The sequence below is a fragment of the Vulpes vulpes genome, chromosome 14 (assembly GCF_048418805.1).
Source record: "Vulpes vulpes isolate BD-2025 chromosome 14, VulVul3, whole genome shotgun sequence".
Classification (NCBI taxonomy): Eukaryota; Metazoa; Chordata; class Mammalia; order Carnivora; family Canidae; genus Vulpes; species Vulpes vulpes.
Genome location: NC_132793.1, coordinates 87446510 through 87466824, shown reverse-complemented (window position 1 = coordinate 87466824; position 20315 = coordinate 87446510). Strand labels below are relative to the sequence as shown.

Below are 20315 nucleotides of genomic sequence, written 5' to 3'. Positions count from 1 at the left end.
ATGAAATAGATGATGGGGATTAAGGAAGGCACATGTGATGAGCACTGGGTGTTGCACAGAAGTGTTGTCACTATATGGTACAACTAAAATTAATATTACATTGCATGTTAACTAACTGAAATTTAAATAAAAACTTGAAAAAAATTAAAAATAAATTAGTATATCACTCATATACTACTAGACACTTACTAGTCCATGTATTAATGCTTATTTTGTATTGCTGGGGCACCTGGGTGGCTCAAGTGGTTGAGCATCTGCCTTTGGCTCAGGTCGGGATCCCAGGGTCCTGGGATTGAATCCTGCATTGGTATCCTCACAGGGAGCGTGCTTCTCCCTCTACCTAGATCTCTGCCTCTCTCTCTGTGTCTCTCATGAAAAAATAAATAAATCTTAAAAAAATAGAAATAATATTTTATTGCTCATGTTCAAATAACAAATAACAGCATATTAGTACTACATTATTTATCATATTCAATTACTCACCTAACATATGTAAGATTAAATCTAATAGGGAGTTGGAAGTCCAGCTGAATTGTAGCACATTGATGGTATCTGCCAATAGCATCCTTGATTTTTATATCAATCTGTAAATTAAATGATGTTTGCTTAAAGATAGCTTTTGTTTTTCCTTTAAATTTTACTCTTTTTGAGGCATATGGTCTACTTACTTTAGGGCCATAAAATGCTCCATCTCCTGGGTTCATCTTCCATGGTTTTCCAAATTCCACCAAGCTGTTCTGTAATTGCTATTTTTTTTTAAAGAAAAAGAACATTTAAAACTTATACTTCATTGTATTTTTTAATTTTTGCCATATAGCTCAAAAAAGTAAGGAATTACAAATCTTAATTATATTCTGTTTTAGTTCAACATGTATTTATTGGGTATGTTTTATATTCCCCCCTCTGCCCTTTGTAGTTGAGGCCTCCATACATTAAAAGGCATGAAAACTTTGATCTTTTTCCTTTATCCACTCTATGTTCTCCCATTTCACTCTGTTTAGGTGGATAAAAAGGTCTTGCCAACTGTCTCATGCTTTTCTTCTACCTCTGTACATGTAGCTGGGGAGAGGTGTCCTTCATGATTATGGAGGGTGGGAGCAGGAGGCCCACTCTGATCTTCAGCCTATGCCACATAAAATCCTTTGACATTAGCCTGTAGTGCAGACTGCAGAACTGATGGTGATTGGATATACATATAAGTATCTTAAAAAGTGTCAGTGAGTCTTCTGGCTATTCCCTATGGATATAGCTTCCTTGGGAAGCATCCGGGCTTTCCTAAGTCCCTGGCCAGAATACTGCCAAACCAGCATTCAAAGTCCTGTCATCATCTCGATATACTGTTGCCCATGAGGGCGATTGACATTTGGAAGTAAACTGTTGACAGGGAAGCCAAAGCAGTGGTGATGTCTCAGGGCTGAAGCCAGAGTTATCAAGCAAGCTGACTCGTGGGGTCCTGGCAGGCTCTTCCAAGATCTCAGAGTGCATGAGGAGTTGTTCTTGGCTGAGATCCAGATCCAGGAGGCTCTCTCATGGGCCTGCTTCTACTACAGCAGCTTGTATCCTACTTAGCACTGAAGAAGGCCACCACCACAGATTCATTTCAAAGGCAAGAAAGCTAGCCTCTGCCTTACTCTGCTTCTGCAAGCAGAAGAGGCACTGGAATATATTCCCAGAGAAAACGAACCCGGCTGCAGGAGGCAACTAAGTGATGGAGAGAATTTAGGGAGCTCCCACAGAATTAAAAAGCCAAAGAAAGGCTAGGTTTTGGGGAAAAGAATAAAGTAGTGTGCACTGATCCTCACTGGGCCTCTGAGGACACAGTAATCAAAAGGCCCAATACAAACAGCCAAGGATAAGAAAGCCTTTGGTTTATGCTGTGGTACATGCTGGGCTCTAAACATATTGATTTGCTTAGAATTGTGTGTGTATGGGTTTAGGATGTTCTTAGAGATCTTGACGACTCACTGAAATGATGGAAAAGTAGAATGCAAAAGAGATTTGGAGTGGGGTTATTCCAGCTCCAAGGGGCTGGTAGATTTACAGAGGTTCCAGAGGCAGAGGCCAGACCAGGCCTGCTGAAGCAGCATTCCACATTCCCTTCAGACTTACCTGAGTAGGAACCCTCCAGCTGAGCTTAGGTTAAATTAAAAAATTGGAGAGACAGAACATTAAACTCCCATTTGGATTTTAATTTTCATAAGAAAACGTGGATTTTCTTTAGGTCACAGATTCCTTGATTAAACTTAATAGAAAGCAGGACTCACATCATTCAAATCTACGCTACCCTTTGCTCCTCACATTTTGGCTATTTGGACAAGCTGATGGTTGGACAATCTGATGATTACATTGCCATAGCTGTCTAGAGAGCTCTGCTGGGTTCCCTAACTACACACAATCTGAGACAGGAAATAAGGTAACAGTGAATTGACAGCCCAGGAACAATGTGGCCTTGGAGCTGACTTCACTAATATCTCTTTCAAACCATTTCAGAGACATCTGAAGATATATATATATTATATATATATTATATATATATATATCATTATTTCCCAGATCAGGGGTCGACATCATGGGAAAAACTCCCCAGAGTAGGATACCCATCTTCTAAGGGAATAGTCAATGAGCTAAAAAAGTGCAAAAAAAAAATGGTGGGACAGCCCATTCCCCCCATGCCAGGCCCACACCGAGTCCACCTACTGTTTACCCCCCACGCTCCATGTATGGAGTGATGATGATGATGATGATGATGATTCTACCATTAATAATACCAACGTCTAATATTCACTGAACACTTACATGCACCTGGCACTATGACAAATTCCTCACACAAATTACTCATTTAAGCCCACCAGAACCTTATGAAGTAGGTGCAGTCATCATCACCATCATCATCATCATCATCACCATTTCAGACCTTAATGCTTCTTCTATAATTCATACATGGAGCTAACCTTTGAAACTAGGCAAAAAATGCTTCAGAGTCGAGCTTTATGCCCTCTTTTTCTCTTCGTACTTCCATGTGGCTAAGCAGGTAAACTGTGTCAGCATCCTGGGGCGGGCTGTCTCATGTGACTTTCTTCCTCCATTCAACAGATATGGAAAAACATGCATTTAGGATGGGCATGGAACAGTGGGGAGAGGAGGCCCAATTAGATCTCAAGCCCAAATTGCTTCTACCCAGTTTCTGCCTGCCCCAGTACCTAACAGAAAACTGTGACACTATCAATGCAGTGTTCCTCTGATTCTTAACTCCTTAATGATCTGTGTGATCAGTGTCCATGAGTATTCCATGAAGAGGTGGACCAACAGGCAGGTCAGGGATCAGGCCTTCCTGGGGTGTCTGGCCACCATTCTCTTTTCTAATAAAAACTGACACAGGACATGTCTTGTATTCTTTTAATAAGAAAAAAAAGCATGATGAGCTCTTTAATCTTGGTTTTCCAAAGCTGAGATGTGGCATGTGAGTCTCTGTGTGCCCCCAGACAGAGGATGGCACTAGAGGCTGTGATTGTGGAGGGGATTTGAGCATCCGGTGTATGCATCTGTATCTATGAGTCATGCTACATTGGCTCAATATCCAGCAGCTTAAAATAAGCCAAACACACACCAAGAGTGCCTGCAGATCAGAGGATTCCTTTAAAAACTGAGGAAATTGGTTATTAGTGACTGACACTTGGAAGAGTACAAATAAATACCTAACATAAACTTTAAAAGTGTTTGAAACAAATGTAAAGAAGAAAAACTGGGCAGCCACATTCTATAGTCTGCGTATTTATCCTGTAACTACCAATTTAAACAATTCTACTGCAAAGCATGGCATCCTCCTGATGCAAAGTTACTGCAGTCACTCAGGTGGTTTCCACACTCACAGAAATAAAGGTGTGTGCTTTGTCTCTCCCTACCTTTTCAGCTTCATCCCATAGCTCAACCTCTCCTAGGAAGTTTTCAGGTCTTGTTGACAAATTTAATTGAAAGGAGAAGCCAAACGTTGAGTAAACAGACTGCAAAAACTGCAAACAGCCCTTTATTTCTTCTTCAATCTGAAATGAGAACAAACAAAAATCTAAATAGTTAACACCAAATTACAACTATTTATGGCATTTTAAAAAGTCTTTGTGTCAGAGAGAAGTAAAGCAAGTTTTTACCATACGGTCCATGACACTGTTTTGGTTGTTCATCCATTCCTTACTCAGATATCCAGGGAATTCCCAACCCAGCACATGCCTGGTGTGAGCAGGATACCAGCAGCCCCTGGGCCAGTGCAAGTGGTAGACAAAGAAGCAGGCAAGGCTGCGTCACCATGAGCAGTGACACACAAAAGGGGGAAGGGCAGCTGTCCAAAGGAAGTAATACCCGTACTGCTGCAGCCAGAGAGTAAGTGAGAGATCTCCGTGGAAAGCTAGGGCAGGAGCTTTTAGAGCAGAGGAAATACTGAGAGTGAGGGCCCAGAGGACAGAGAAGCAGTCTAGGGCATGAGAGCCACAGGAAGCTGCCGTGGGACCTAGCTGTATACAACAGGGATGAGGGCACAGAAGGGTTGTAGGTGATCAGGCTAGAGGCAGGCAAAGCTCAAAGAGAATTAAGGGTTTTCAAAGCCGGGTTAATGTTTACACTTTTTAGCCTGAGAGCAATGGAAAAGCAATGAAGGGTTCTTCAGCGAGAGACCAACACAATCCAATCTGTTCCTTTCAAGTATGGAAAATGGATTGCCAGGCCCATTGGGAACCTGGTAGGGTTGTTTAGGAGTGAGATGATGGTGGTTTGAACCAGAGAGAAGCAGCTGGAATGCAAGGAATCTGTGCCAGAAATTCAGGGATGAACAAAATTATTCAGGAATTAATAATACATTTAGGGAGAGTTATCAATAGGGCTTGTGACTAACTAGACACAAGGAGTGAAGAGTAAAGGGCACCTGGACTCCTGGCCCAGGCAGTAGAGAGGATGTTGATATAGCCCCTGAAAGAGTGAACAGGGAAGGTGGAAGCAGTGGTGTATGAGGCAGAAATAGGGGCTGATTTTAGACATGGCAGATATGAGGATGCTTGTGATTGCCAGGCAGACAGGTCTATCAGGCTCCCTGTCAGGTTGAGATCTGGAGCTCAGGAAAGAGAGCTGAAATGCAGGTGAGATTGGCAGCTGAGCCTAGGATGTAACCAAGGCCCCAGGGAGTACAGTCAGATCAGAGCTAGGGGTCGTGAGGGTGGGGGGAAAGAAGGACATGCTTAAATGCAAACAGAATAGGGTCAGCAAAATTAAAGCCTTTTAAAAGAATAGGGGGAAAGGCAAGGATTTGTGTTCTACCACTACGTATCAGTTTGAATTTTTCAGATTTTTTAATCTGTAGAATCATGTAGCACATGCTCTGTTTTTGTCTGGCTTTTTTCACTCAGCATAATTATTTTGAGATACAAAATAATTTTGCTATATGTGCCAATAGATCATTCCTTTTTACTACTGCTGGGTTTTCCATTGTATGGATGTACCACAGTTACTTTTTTACATCCACCTATTTCTGGGCATTAGGGTTGTTTCTCTATTTTGGCTATTTCAAATAGAGCTGCAATGAATGTTTCTGTTCAAGTCTTTGTATGGATGTGTGCTTTTTTCTTCCCTTGGGGAAAAAAAAGGAGTAAGATGGCTGGGTCATATGGTAGACATGTGTTTGAGTTTTTAAGAAACTGCCCAATTGTTTTTGAAACTGATTATACCATTTTACATTCCCACGAATGGGCGTGTCATATGGTGGATTACATTGACAGATTTTCTGACATGAAATCAGCCTCACATCTCTGAAGGCTAAACCTCACTTGCTAATGACATGTAATTATTTTTATATATTGTTGAATTTTATTTGCTAATATTATGTTAAGGACTTTTGCATTTGTATCCATGTGGGATATTGGGATATAGTTCTGTCTGGTTTTAGTATCAGTTAATACTAGCTTCATAAAATGAACTAGGAAGTATTCTATTTCAGAACAGAGTGTGTAGAATTGGTACTAATTCTTCTTTAAATGTTCCATAGAATTCTTCAGTGAAAAAAATCTGAGCCTGGAGATTTCTTTTGGGGGAGCTTTTAAATGACAAATTCAATTTCCTTAATAGTGATGGGACTTTTCAAATGATCTACTTCCTGTCAGGTGATTTATGGTAGTTCCTGCTTCTCAAGGAATTGGTACTTTTCAAGTAAGTTACTGAACTAATTTATGCAGAGTTACTATATTCATTTATTGTGCTTTTGATGTCTTAAAGGTCTTTAGTGATATCTCCTATTGTTTCCTGATATTGGTAATCTGTGTCTTCCCAACCTTTCTCTTTGTTAGTCTTGAAGGAAGTCTGTTAACTTTGTTAACTTTTCAAAGAACCAGTGTTTCTGTCTCATTAATTTTTTCCATTGCTTTTCTGTTTTCAGTTTCATTGATTTCTGCTCTGGTGTTTATTGTTTCCTTCCTTCTTATTATATTGGGTTTATTTTACTCTCCCTTTTTTCTAGTTCTTGAGGTGGGTGCCAAGATATTGATTTGAGACTTTCTTTTTTATTTTGGGTTTATCCTTTTTAGAGTTTTCTCAGCTTCTTAAATCTGTAGGCTTATGTCTTTTGCCAAGTTTGGCAAGTTTTCAGCCATATGTCTTTGAATATTTTTCACCTCCACTGTTATTCTCCTCTTTTTCCAGAACTCTGGTGACATAAATAGTAGACATTTTGTTTTAATCCCACTAGTCTCTGAAGTTGTGTTCATTTTTCTTTCAGTCTCTTTTCTCTTTGTTGTTCAAACTGGGTCATTTCTACTGTTGCCTTCAAGTTCACTGATTCTTTTCTCTGTCCCCTCCATTCTATTCATGATCCATCCACTATTTTATTTCAGTTATTAAATTTTTCAGTTCTAAGACTTCCATGTGGTTCTCCTTTATATCTTTTTTTTTTTTTAAGATTTATTTATTTGAGAAGGAGAGATCAGGGAGAGGAGAAGAGGGAGAGAATCCTCAAGGAGGCTCCACACTCAGCAGAGCCCAGCACAGGGTTCCATCCCAGGACCCCTCAGATCATGACCTGAGCCAAAACCAAGAGTTGGCCACTTAACCAACTGAGCCACCCAGGTGCCCCTTTTATTTTTTCTTGAGATTTTCTATTCCTTTGTTGAAGCTATTTTTTCACTTGTTTTCAAGTGTGTTTGTAATTGCTTGGTAAGATATACTTATGATGGCTTCTTTAAAATCTAAGTCAGATAATGCTAATATCCTTGTCATCTCCACACTAATGTAGATGTCCTTTCACTAAGTTGAGATTTTCCTAATTCTTGGCATGATGAGTGACTTTTGATTTATAAAATTTAAAATTTGGTTAGTATTTTAATTTTATTTAAACCTCTGTTTTAGCTGGCTCCCATAAACCACTGCTCCAACAGGAAGGGTGAAGTACTTCCTGATTACTGCAAAGTGAGAGTAGATGGTCTAGATTTCCCAGTGGTGATCCATGAAAGATGAAGCAAGAATCCTCATTACTAATGGTGACAGTGGGATTTCTGGCTCTCTACTAGGTTTCCTCTGATAACATGTTGGCAGGGAGAGGTAGGAGTTATCTTGTTACTACTCCTCATGTGGCCATTACTGACCACACTGAGTACATGGCCTCATTACTGTGGGGTGGTAGTAAGTGCTCTCTCACCGTAGATCTCCTCTGACAGCACTCAAACAGAGACTGGAAGAGGCATCTTGTTAATGCCAGATAAGGGTGGAAGCCTAAGCCCACATGGTCTCCACTGAAACTCTGGAGGTCCTTGTTAATGCCTGGCAAAGATATGAAGAATTGGTATTATTTTTTTCTTTCAATGCTTGGTAGAATTTACCAGGGATTCTATCATGGCTTGGAGTTTTCTTTGTGCAAAGGCTATTCACTACCAATTCAATTTCGTTAATAGACAAAGGGCTACTCAGATTATCTATTTACTCTTAAGTAGAGTTTGGTAGTTTGTCTTCCAAAGAACTTGTCCATTTTATCAAAGTTGTCAAATTTACTGGAATAAAATTGTTCATAATATTGCCTTAGTATTCTTTTGCTATTTATAGAGTCTGAAGTAATGTTATGTCTCTCATTTCTAGTATTTTTAATTTGTATCTTCTCTTTTTTTCTGATCAGTCTAAAGGTTTATAAATTTTATTCATCTTTTTACTCAAAGTAAAACTAGACTTTTTACTGAAAGTCTGTATTTTTATTTTTTTCTATTTCATGATTTCTGCTGTTATTTTCTTTCTTTTGCTTATTTCTGACATAATTTGATATTTTTTCTAGTCTATTAAGTGGAAGCTGAGGTTACTGATGTGAAAACATTCTTTTTTGATATAGGCATTTAGTGCTACAAAATGTCCCTGTAAGTACCATTTTATTTTATCTTATTTAAAAAAAAATTTAAGTACCCTTTTAAATGGTACTTTGATGTATTGTATTTCCCTTCATTTCATTTAATTTATAACATTTTCTAATTTCCTCTTTGATTTCTTCTTTGATCCATGGATTATTTACTTTTCAAATATTTGGGGATTTTCCAGAAAGCTGTTACGGATTCCTACTTTAATTTCACTGCAGCCAGAGAATGTATTTTGTATGAATTGAATCTCCTTAAATTTACTGAGAATTCTTTTAGTCCCAGAATATGGTCTACTTTGGTAAATGTTCTGTGTGCACTTTCAAAGAATGTGTACTCTGCTGTTATTGGTTGAAGTAATCTATGAATGTCAGGTCAAATCATTTGATAGTGGGCTCTTTCATGGCAATTTTTATTTGAATTGACATGAAAATCTGAACAAATAAACTCTCACTTCTAGGCAATATTGAAAAACAAACAAAACCAAAATTCTTAAATCCCTTAAAATATTCCACTTAATGTCTTTAAGTTAATAAAACTAGATGAAACTTGGTAGAAAAAATAATAAATTTCATGACAAGAAATTACTGATCTATTACCAAATTAGAGGATCAAAAATGTTAGAGCTGAAGGAGACCTTAGAGATGAGACCAGACATCTTATTTTATGGTGACTCGGAAACTAAGAGATGTGTCCAAGTCAATACACTGTTAACCATGCTTCACCCTGTATTACTGTTTACCTGCTCTACTGTGCAGAAGATGTGGGCATCATCCTGCTGGAAGCGCCTAACTCGAGTCAAGCCACTTAAAGTTCCTGATAATTCATTCCTATGAAGAACTCCAAAATCAGCCAATCTGACAGGCATTTCCCTCCATGATCGTGGACGATGGGCAAACATTAGACTAGAAAAGATGCAACAGCACACAGCTTTCACTTAGCATAGAAAAGATTAAGTAATTACCTAAATATTAATAAGTTACAGTTAAGCCCCAAGATTTGTAAACAACCTTATCCTAGTTCTTAGATCACCAGTTAAAAAAAAAAAAAATTCCTCAGGGGCACCTGAGTAGCTCAGTTGGGTAAGCATTCAACTCTTGATTTCAGCTCAGGTCACAACAGAAAGATCCCGGTCATCTCTTCCAGAAATTCTGTTCCCTATTCTCATTCACCCAGTGAATTTCCACTTACTGTGTACAATTCATTTCAAAAGCTACTTCTTAAGTGAAGCCCTTCTGGACACTTCCCTAGACAGGGCTAGGCATTCTCTCCTCAGGCTCTGAGGTCACCTGGAACAAGCCACTATTTTGACACTGAACTTACTGATTGCCTACCTAGCTGCTCCTGTCCCACTCTGCTCATGAGCTCCCTGAGGAAATGGACTGTGTCTTAATAATCTCTGCATTTGTAGCACCAAGCACCATACGCACTCAACAATTGTTTCCTGTTGAACAAAAGACCTCTCTTCTGCAAAAAACAAACCAAAAAACAAAACAAAAACACCAACAGAAAAAAACCAACCACTTCTGTCTCTCACCCCATCACCACTAAGCCACTGTGATCTTACTCCCTTATTCCAAGGTATGAAAATCAAAATTTCATTCCCTACTTTCATTCAGGCTTACTTATAGTTGAAATCATAGGCTATAGCTTCAAATGGTACCTAACAGGAAACTGAGTTAAAAAGTTAAGTGTTTTAAAGAATGCAAGGCACTAGGTTAGCTTTCAACTTCTGTTTAAAAAGAGAGCAAATGTATTATTTATACACCAGTTTTCACAAAATTAAAGGTAAATATATATTTTTTACATGCTGTCATCATAAAGTTGAACTTCTTTTAGTCTTTACTGAAAAGGGCAAAGACTTTTCTTCAGTTGGTTTTGAGGTTTCATAGTTACCTTCTAAGGCCAACTTGAAACTATGTATATAATAGTTTACAATAGTTGTATTACTACTGTAATACAACTATGATACAAAGCAACAGTTGGGAGATTTTTGAGGAGGCTCATGTTTGTTCACACCCTATTATGATATATGCTTGCCTTACAAGGTTGAATTTGCATACTAGCTTTAGGATAATTACGTTCTTTCATAGAATCTAAGGCAATATTGTAATATGCATCACTATTTTATGTACCACTAAAAAGGAAAATAACCATTAAGTTATGACATAATGCTAAGATGTCTCCATTTATATGATGCATCCTAATTTCAGGGATGTTGAAATGTTGGGAAGTGGATGGGAAGGTATCTTAGAATCAATGATATCCAACAATCCATTGATTATGACTGCATTGGTCTTGTTTTTAATCAACCCAAACAGTATATAAGAACTAAATGTTGTGTAATCTGTATATTTGAAGTGTATTACTATTACAAGAATATATACAATAATTTATAAAATTTATACATAATTCTAAGAGGCACAAAAAACTAAATGACTTCCAGCTAACATTCCATACCTGCCAAAGATCAATTACATCTTGGAGTGTAAATGCATTTTCCAGAATGAAATAACTTAGTAAAGATGATTGCTAGCCACCACTCCTCAGATTTAAGGAATCTCCTAACTCCAAAAAGGCAAAAAAGTAATATTAAAAGCTAACGGTGATGAGGTGTGCTATGTGCTCTTATGCAAAGACCTGCTTCACTTTTAATACTCACCAGTGCCCTGGGCAGTTCATGGGCTTAAGAGCAAAAGTATCCTTTTCAATATCAAAGGTAAACATGTTCTCGCTGTAATGCTGCCAGTGTCCTGAGGTTTCCCAGAGTTTGCTGTTGAATATGTTGGGAGAGAGCACTTCTGTGAAGTTACGTCGGTGATATTCCTCCTTCAAGATAAACACACTTAATGTTAAAATGTGGCACAACAGATCACAATTCCATGCAAAATAACACTAGGAATGAATATTTAATTTAGGATTACATCTTATATTAATTCGTGGTTAAGGTATCCTCAGTTTTAGGTGTAGAACTTTCTGGATCATGAAAGAAAGATTGATGTACCCTCAGTATAATTTTCACATTAGTATTTTTATTTTATACTATACAATAGTATATGTTACAAAATCTGTTAATTCTTTGAAAATTAATCGAAATTATATAAAATTATACAAATTACACATATCACATATATTGTATATATATCTATATACTATGTATATATAAACTTTCTATAACTACAAATCCTAAAAGCCTTCTATGTTCTAGATAAACAACCGGTTATTTTTATGTTACTTAAGATGTAGAACAGTTTTATAACTTAATAAGCCTGAATGTTATACTACATGATAACTTAGTTTTGATTTATTTAGTTCTAAACAGAAATGAAGCTGAGAATTTTAATTTATAACACATTAAGTAGTTGATATCTATAAAGTCATGAGCTGGCTTCTCTCTCTCCTCCATCTATTAACAGCTTCCCTATTTCAACACTCAGGAAGGGAAGAGAGTCATTCAATCAAAATCCTTATTTTATTTAAACTTTTTTTTTTTCTTCAAGATATCAATCAGATGATCTTTGTTGCTGGTTTCTTTGGTTCCCACCATTTGTTAATCACTTAAGGGATATATGGCGCAAATCTGGAGCAGCATATTTTAATGATGTAAAAAATATATTTCTTACAATTAAAAAAGTATAAAGCATAATATTTTAAAATTACTAACACCACTTGCTTTATACCACTTAACAAGATGCCATTGTTACTCTTCAGCAGAGCATCTTGTCAGTCCAGTTGTGGATAGCTGGGTCTCAGCCATTTAGTAAGCTAAATTTACTTGTCCTTTATTTTTACTATATTAGAAAGTTTTAACAAAATTATAGGTCATTACAAATGGCAGTTATTATCCTGTGGCTATGTCAGATGTCTCTATATATTCAGATTAAGCAAGGTCCCAAAAATTGAAGAATTTTTTGTGTCTTTGCTTGTTTCTTTTGACAACAGACTATTTTAAAGCTTGGCTCAGGAGATAATAATCAATGGACTTTTTTTTTTTAAGATTTTATTAACTTATTCATGAAAGACATAAAGAAAGACACAGGCAGAGAGAGAAGTGGGCCCCACACAGGGAGCCCAATGTGGAACTCGATCCCAGCACTCCGCGATCACGCCCTGGGCAGAAGGCAGACACCTAACTGCTGAGCCACCCAGGCATCTCATCAATGGACTTTTAATCCACTCTGGGTACAACTGCTAATCATGCTAGCAATTCATATGTTTGGGAATGATTTTCAAGTATGCCCTATGACAGGAAATGTCATTATGTTTATAGCTTACTTTGTGCAGTTTAGCAAAAACCAACTATTACTATCAACTACACTGCCTTATCTTTATGTTATACATATGTAATACATATATAATGTTTTGTCTTTCTTATACATACACATAAGAGAGAGATAAGGAAAGATGAAGCAAATTGGCAAGATGTTAAAATTGATTAATCTAGATGAAAGATACAAGGATGTTTACTGTATTGTACTCTAACTTTCTGTAGCTTTGAACTTTCCAAAAGAAAAAGTTGAGGGAAAATATATCTCATGCTATTTCATCAATTTATTTCTCTAAAGAGTAAAGAATATCAAGTGCTGGCAAAGAATAAAGTCATGGTGGTTGAGTAGTCTACAGCTCAGTCTGCTCTCCTGAAGAAATACTGATAGCTTATTCTTAAGATTAAAGATTGCATTTCAGGGATCCCTGGGTGGCTCAACAGTTTAGCGCGCGCCTTTGGCCCAGGGCATGATCCTGGAGTCCCGGGATCAAGTCCCACATCAGGCTCCCTGCATGGAGCCTGCCTCTCCCTCTGCCTGTGTCTCTGCCTCTCTCTGTGTCTCTCATGAATAAATCAATAAAATCCTAAAAAAAAAAAAAAAAAGATTGCATTTCATTTCTGAAATACTAGTTTCAGGCTATGGAAGGTACTGAAATTGACCTGCATTTAGTGATGTGGCTGCCTGACATCAAAATATCAGTGTCACAGAGAAGTATTTTTCAGTAATTTTTCATTACAAAAACTAAGCAATTACATTTAAACAAGCTCCTTCCCAAAACCATACTCAAATAAAAGAATTTTTATAAAATCAAAAATCTACAAGGCCAAAGGAATAGGAGGGGAAATGAAAGCTATATAGTTTAAAATCTATAAAGTATATGAACAATCATCTTGGCAGACCTAGGGAAGCTGAAACTAAATGGGAGAATTCCAGAAGCAAGTCTACTTTAGCTGGGTATAGATTTCTAGGCTTCACATTTTTTTTTTTAATTTTTATTGGTGTTCAATTTACCAACATACAGAAAAACACCCAGTGCTCATCCCGTCAAGTGTCCACCTCAGCGCCCGTCACCCATTCCCCTCCAACACCCGCCCTCCTCCCCTTCCACCACCCCCAGTTCATTTCCCTGAGTTAGGAGTCTTTATGTTCTGTCTCCCTTCCTGATATTTCCCAACATTTCTTTTCCCTTCCTTTATATTCCCTTTCACTATTATTTATATTCCCCAAATGAATGAGAACATACACTGTTTGTCCTTCTCCGATTGACTTATTTCACTCAGCATAATACCCTCCAGTTCCATCCACGTTGAAGCAAATGGTGGGTATTTGTCGTTTCTAATTGCTGAGTAATATTCCATTGTATACACAAACCACATCTTCTTTATCCATTCATCTTTCGATGGACACCGAGGCTCCTTCCACAGTTTGGCTATTGTGGCCATTGATGATAGAAACATCGGGGTGCAGGTGTCCCGACATTTCATTGCATCTGAATCTTTGGGGTAAATCCCCAAGAGTGCAATTGCTGGGTCGTAGGGCAGGTCTATTTTTAACTCTTTGAGGAACCTCCACACAGTTTTCCAGAGTGGCTGCACCAGTTCACATTCCCACCAACAGTGTAAGAGGGTTCCCTTTTCTCCACATCCTCTCCAACATTTGTTGTTTCCTGCCTTGTTAATTTTCCCCATTCTCACTGGTGTGAGCTGGTATCTCATTGTGGTTTTGATTTGTATTTCCCTGATGGCAAGTGATGCAGAGCATTTTCTCATGTGCATGTTGGCCATAGGCTTCACATTTTTAACGCATTGTTCCTGTCTTCTGTTTTTTAGTGTTCCATTGAAAATGTCATTGCATACTGATACCCAGTCCTGTGTCTACGGCTTTCTCTCTCTCCGGAGACTTAGGATCTTTTCTTTATCCCTAAAGCTTTGGAATCCCTCAGTAATGTGCCTTGGTGCCCAAGGAAAGAATGCTTTCACCAAAAATCCCAGACACACTTCTGTTGGGAGCTGAGCCTGACCCTGGACATCTGGAGTTCCTATGGTACTGAACCAACAGGCAGAGAATGACTTGCTCTTCTGACCAGGAAGACTGACCCCAATTACTAGAGATGACGGTGCTGCTGTTATACAAGGAGTAAGGAGGACTATGTCTGGAATCAGTACAGAGCCTTAAGTATTTCCATATCCAACAATGATGGTCAGTGGGGAAACCCTGGTAACCTAATATCGAGAGGATATTAGGAAGCTTAAAGATCCTATTTAAGTCATCCACTGTTATGGGTTGTATGGTGTCCCTTAAAGAAGACATATTGAAGTCCTAACCCTTGAAGTCCTAACCTTAGAGTATGGCCTTTTTGGGAAATAGGGCCTTTACAGAGGTGAACACTTTAAGATTTGATCATTAGAGTGGGCTCTAATCCAGTATGTCTGGTGTTATTATAAAAATGGGGAATTTGGACACAGAGAGACACATACACAGGGAAGACGATGCAAAGACATGCAGGAAGAAGGCTGTGTGAGGTCAGAGGACTGCTGTGACACACCAACAAGCTGAGCAACACCAACAATGGCTGACAAACCAACACTAGCTGGGAAGAGTGGGGAAAGGACTCCCCCACAGGTTCAGAGGGAGCACAGTTCACCGACACCTTAATTTACACATCTGGCCTGAAGAACTTCAAGACAATACGTTTCTGTTGTTTTAAACCACTTGGTTATGGTGCTTTGTTAGGCACCCTATGAAACTAATGCACTCACCAAGTAAAATACTCTGTCCACCTGAGATGCTTGTGGCACGGGGGAAAGGGAATGGGTGGTGGAAGAAGGAAGCTCTGACTTATCAATTTAGCCCTTGTGTCCATTTATAGAGGCTCAGGATGGAACCATTACATCTAATTATTTCTTTTCCCTAAAAACTTACATGAAAAGCACCGATGGTGGCTAATGTCACAATTTAAATTTTTGCCAAGACTGAACTGATATCAATGATAATACATTGCCTGGTGGGACTTTGTGTGAGGAAACAAATGCCTTCATCCAAGCAAAGGACAAAAATGGACACCAAAGGGGGTCTAGGTGGCTCATCAGCTCAAGCCTTGTTCCAGAGTCATGAGTTCAAGCCCCATGTTGGGCTCTACCTACTTGGAGCCTACTTAAAAAAAAAAAAAAAAGACATCGAGTAGCAAAAGGGGTGTGTTGTGCTAATTCCTCTCCATTTGCCACTCTCTGAGCCACCCCATACTCAGCTAACTTGTCCCTTATCTGCCCTATTCTGTGTTCCCAAAAGCTGACATCTATGGACTACATCACAAGGCTTACTTGCCTTCTGATTCTTATTTGGGTTTGACAAATCGGAGGTTCCAAAAGGATTCAGAAGATGGAAGAAGAAAGCAGTTAAGGTATTTACTCCCTCCTTTCTCACTTCTTCCTTGCCTTGGGTTATTCTGACTCTGGCTGTGATCTCTAATTATAGTCTCTCTTCCATGGCTTCAAGCTCTCTCTAGGTTCTGGAACACTATGCTCTCTCCTTGCTGGTTTTGGGCCTAGGGATGGAAGATAAGTCTAGCTGTTGGTAATCTCTGTGTGCTCTACAACCCCTTCTCAGTATCTCAACTGGACCCACATCTCTGTAAATATTTTCTTCTCTAGACTATCTACAGTTAAACCCTTTGAGTGCACTGCCAGGACTCTTTCTGCACACATACTAAACGTTTTGATACCTTACATGTCTGCAAAGATAAGTTTGGTTTGGAAATCCACTGAATCCAAGGTTGTGGGAACAAAAAGCACAAGTTCTCCAAGTGGGTTATTAGAATAAAACAAGAGGAGCCACTCCTTTCTACTCCATGTTTTTCTTGTAAAGATAAATATAAATTTACCATATGACCCTGAAATCACACTCCTATGTACTCACTCAAGTAAAATAAAAACCTATATTCATACAAAAACCTGTACATAAATATTTAAAGTAGCTTTATTTGTAATTTTTTAAAACTGGAAACAACGTCAATGTCCCTGAGTTAGGGAATAAACAGTCTGTGCTATGTCCATATGATAGAATATCGCTCAGTAGTAAAAGAAGCAAACCACTCATATACTCCTTAGATGGATCTCAAGGGTATTGTGCTGAAGGAAAGAAACTAGTTTCAAAAGGTTATATACAGTGATAATTCTGTTTATATGGTAAAATTTTAGGGATGGAGAATCAATCAATAGTTACCTACAATTAAGCAAGAAAGAGTTTGCATCTAAAAAGGTAGCATGATGGAAATTTCTTGGATAATGAAACTGTTCAACATCTTGGTTGTTCTGGTGATAACACAGTTCTGCACATTTGTTGAAAGGAATGAATTTTACTGTATGGAATTTTTAAATGAAAAAATTTAAGGGAAGTAATAAAGGAAAAGAACCAGGTGATAAGACACACTGCAGAATTCTGGGGGGAGGGAAGAGTTTCCAGTAGAGTAGCAATAAGATGTCTCTATTTATTTACTATCAGTTATCCATACAGCCAGTAACCTATATATCCAAAAGTTCACTCACCTTCACTTAAATAGAAGTGGAGGTCATCTCACCCCAGAATCAAAAACTCAGAAACTCTGGAATTTCCTCCTTAGTGGGAACAACATTCCCTTCCACAGGAAGGCAGAAGTTCTATTTCTGAGCAAAATGGCCCCACAAAATGGACTGTTCCTGCAGAGGCCACTATGCTTGGTACCATCTACCCTACCACTCTGGCCACAACTGACTGCTTTTGGACCTGGCACAAAGCCAACAGCCCTTGAGGTGGCCCTGATGTGACTGAGAATCTGCTCTATGTGTACATCTTTTGCTGCCTGGTGAGTAACAGAAAAAATCTCTCTCTGGACCATAAGAGACACAGGATGGGGCACAGAAAAAAAGACACAAATGATCAGACTGAACAAAAAGTAAGACCCAACCATGTTCTAACTTTCAAGAAATGTACATTCAATATACAAACAGAAATAAGCAGGTAATAAAAGGACAGAATAATATATATCATGCAGTTACTTATATAAGAAAGCAGTTTTGCCCATGTTAATATCAAAGTAGACTTTTAAAAATTAGCTTTAAAAGGTCAAGTACTGTATGATTCCATTTATGCAAGTTACCTAAAATAGTCAAATTCATAGAGACAGGAAGTAAAATGGTAGTTATCAGAGGCTGGGGGAGATGAGAATGGAGAGTCATTACTTAAGAGGTGCAGAGATTCATTATGCAATGATGAAAAGATTCTGGGAGTTTGGGTTCTGCAAGATGAGAAGAGTTCTGGAGATGGAGAGTGGTGATGATGACTGCACAACAATTTAAAGGTACTTAATGCAACTCAACTGTATGGTTAAAATGACTGAAATAGTAAATGTTATGTTACATATATTTTATTACAAAATAGCTTTATTAAGGTACAATTTATATGCAATAAAACTCACCAATTTTGAGTACATAATTCTTAATGACTTTTGACAGATGTATACAGTCATGTAATCTCAAAACAATCAACACATAGAATAGTTCAGGGGTATCTGGGTGGCTCAGTTGGTTAGGCATCGAACTCTTGGTTTCAGCTCAGGTCATGATCTCAGGGTCATGGTACTGAGCCCCGAGGCAGGCTCTACGCTGTACATGGAGCCTTGCTTAAGATTCTCTTCTCTGACCCTCCCCCTGCTCTCTCTCTCTCTAAGTCTTTTTAATTCTTTTTTTTTTAAGATTTTTTATTTATTTATTCATGAGAGACACAGAGAGACAGAGAGAAAGAGGCAGAGACACAGGCAGAGAGAGAAGCTGGCTCCATGCAGGGAGCCCAATGTGGGACTTGATCCCAGGACTCCAGGATCACGCCCTGGGCTGAAGGCAGGCTCTAAACTGCTGAGCCACCCAGGTGTGTCCCACTCTCTAAGTCTTTTTTAAAAACCAGATGTAGAATATTTCTTTCACATCAAAAAGTTCCCTCCTGACCCTCTGTAGTCAACCTCTGTTCTCAGCCCCAGGATCCTAATCATCTTTCCTTTGCCATATCTAAAATTTCATATAATGGAGTCATACCACATGTGTCTGTGACTTCTCTGGCTTAGCATAAAGCTTGTGAGATTCATTCTTCTCATTGCATGCATCAGTTCTCTGTTCCTTTTTATTGCTGAGGAGTATTCCATTGTATGGACATACCACACTACATTTATCCTTTCACAAGATAATGAGAATCTGGCTTATTTCTAGTTTTTTGCTATTATAAATAAAGTTTCTGTGGACGTTCAAATACAAGTCTGTATTGTTTTTATTTTCCTTGGGTAAATAACCAGGAATGGGATAGGTCACATGGTAAGCAGATGTTTAACTGTGTAAGAAACTGCCAAACTGTTTTATAAGGTAGTAATACCATTTTGCATTCCTACCTGCAAGGGAAGTTAGAATTTCTCCACATTCTTGACAACCTCTAGTGTTTTCAGGTTGTACTGGTTGTTGTTGTGGAGGTGGGGTTTTTGGGTTTGTTTGGTTTTTGTTTGTTTGTTTGTTTGTTTTTTGTCCTGGAGTATGTATGGGTGGGGGGCCATTCTAGTGGACATGTAGCTTGCTGGTTTTAATTTTTCATTTCATTTTTTGGGGAGAGAGAGAGTGCAAGCAGGGGGAGGGGCACAGGGAGAAGGAGAATATTAAGCAGGCTCCACATCCAGTGCAGAGCCTGACGTGGGGGTTGATCTCACAACCCTGAGATTGTGACTTGAGTCAAAATCAAGGGTCAAAAACAAAACAAAACAAAAACAAAAACAAAAACAAAAAAAACAAAATCAAGTGTCAATGCTTAGCTAGCTAAGCCACACAGGTGCCTCTAATTTTCATTTCTTTGATGACTAATGATGTTGAGCACCTTTTTATGTGTTTCTCCACCATTTCCACTCAAAAAAATCAAATGTCTAGGGGACAATCTGAGAAATGTGCAAGACCTCTAAAACAGAAGTTACAAAATACTGCCAAAGGGAAAGAAAGAACTAAATGACCCAACAAAATGTCCATGTTCATAGACTGGAAAACTCAGTGTCAATTATCTGCAAATTAATCTATAGAATGAATGTAATTCTAACCAAAATTCAAGCATAATGATTATCATGTATAACCAAAATTCAAGCATAATGATTATCATGTATATACACACAAACACACATAAAAATTATTTTATTAGGACAAATATTTTACTATAGTAATAAATGGCACTGAAGCTACTGGATAACCCCGTGGAATGAACCCTGACCCCTCTCTTCCACAGAACCTAAAAATAAATTCAAGATAGATTGTGGCCTTGAGTCTCAAAAAAAATATAATCAAGCTTCTAGAATAGAACAAAGAAGAATATTTTCATGACTCCAAAATAGGCAAGGATTTCTTAAACAGGGCATGAAAAGCCCTAACCAGAAAAGAAAAAAATAATACATTGGACTTTGTTAAACATGAGAACTGTTAGTAAAAGACATCATTAAGAAAGTGAGTCCATAAGCTACAGCCTGAAAAAATCCACTTGCAATATATACATTCAGCAAAGGACTCATATCAGAATACAGGAAAAGCCCCTAAAAATCAGTAACAAAAAGACAACTCAGTTTTTAAAAATGGGCAAAATACTTAAACGGGAATTTCATTAAAGAGGATATCCAAATGACTGACAAACAAAA

At 38.2% G+C, this 20315-nt stretch overlaps 1 protein-coding gene across 1 annotated transcript in view; it reads right to left on the bottom strand.

The window, feature by feature from the left end:
* The window catches only part of TARS3 (threonyl-tRNA synthetase 3), a 70188-nt gene that overhangs the window by 22274 nt on the left and 27599 nt on the right, over positions 1-20315 (bottom strand). The window contains exons 11-15 of the mRNA XM_072737107.1: positions 11026-11192; positions 9106-9268; positions 3903-4040; positions 669-746; positions 484-584 (exon numbers count right to left, since the gene is read on the bottom strand). Coding sequence (XP_072593208.1) covers positions 484-584; positions 669-746; positions 3903-4040; positions 9106-9268; positions 11026-11192 — 647 coding nt within the window. The remainder of the gene's footprint in view (positions 1-483; positions 585-668; positions 747-3902; positions 4041-9105; positions 9269-11025; positions 11193-20315) is intronic.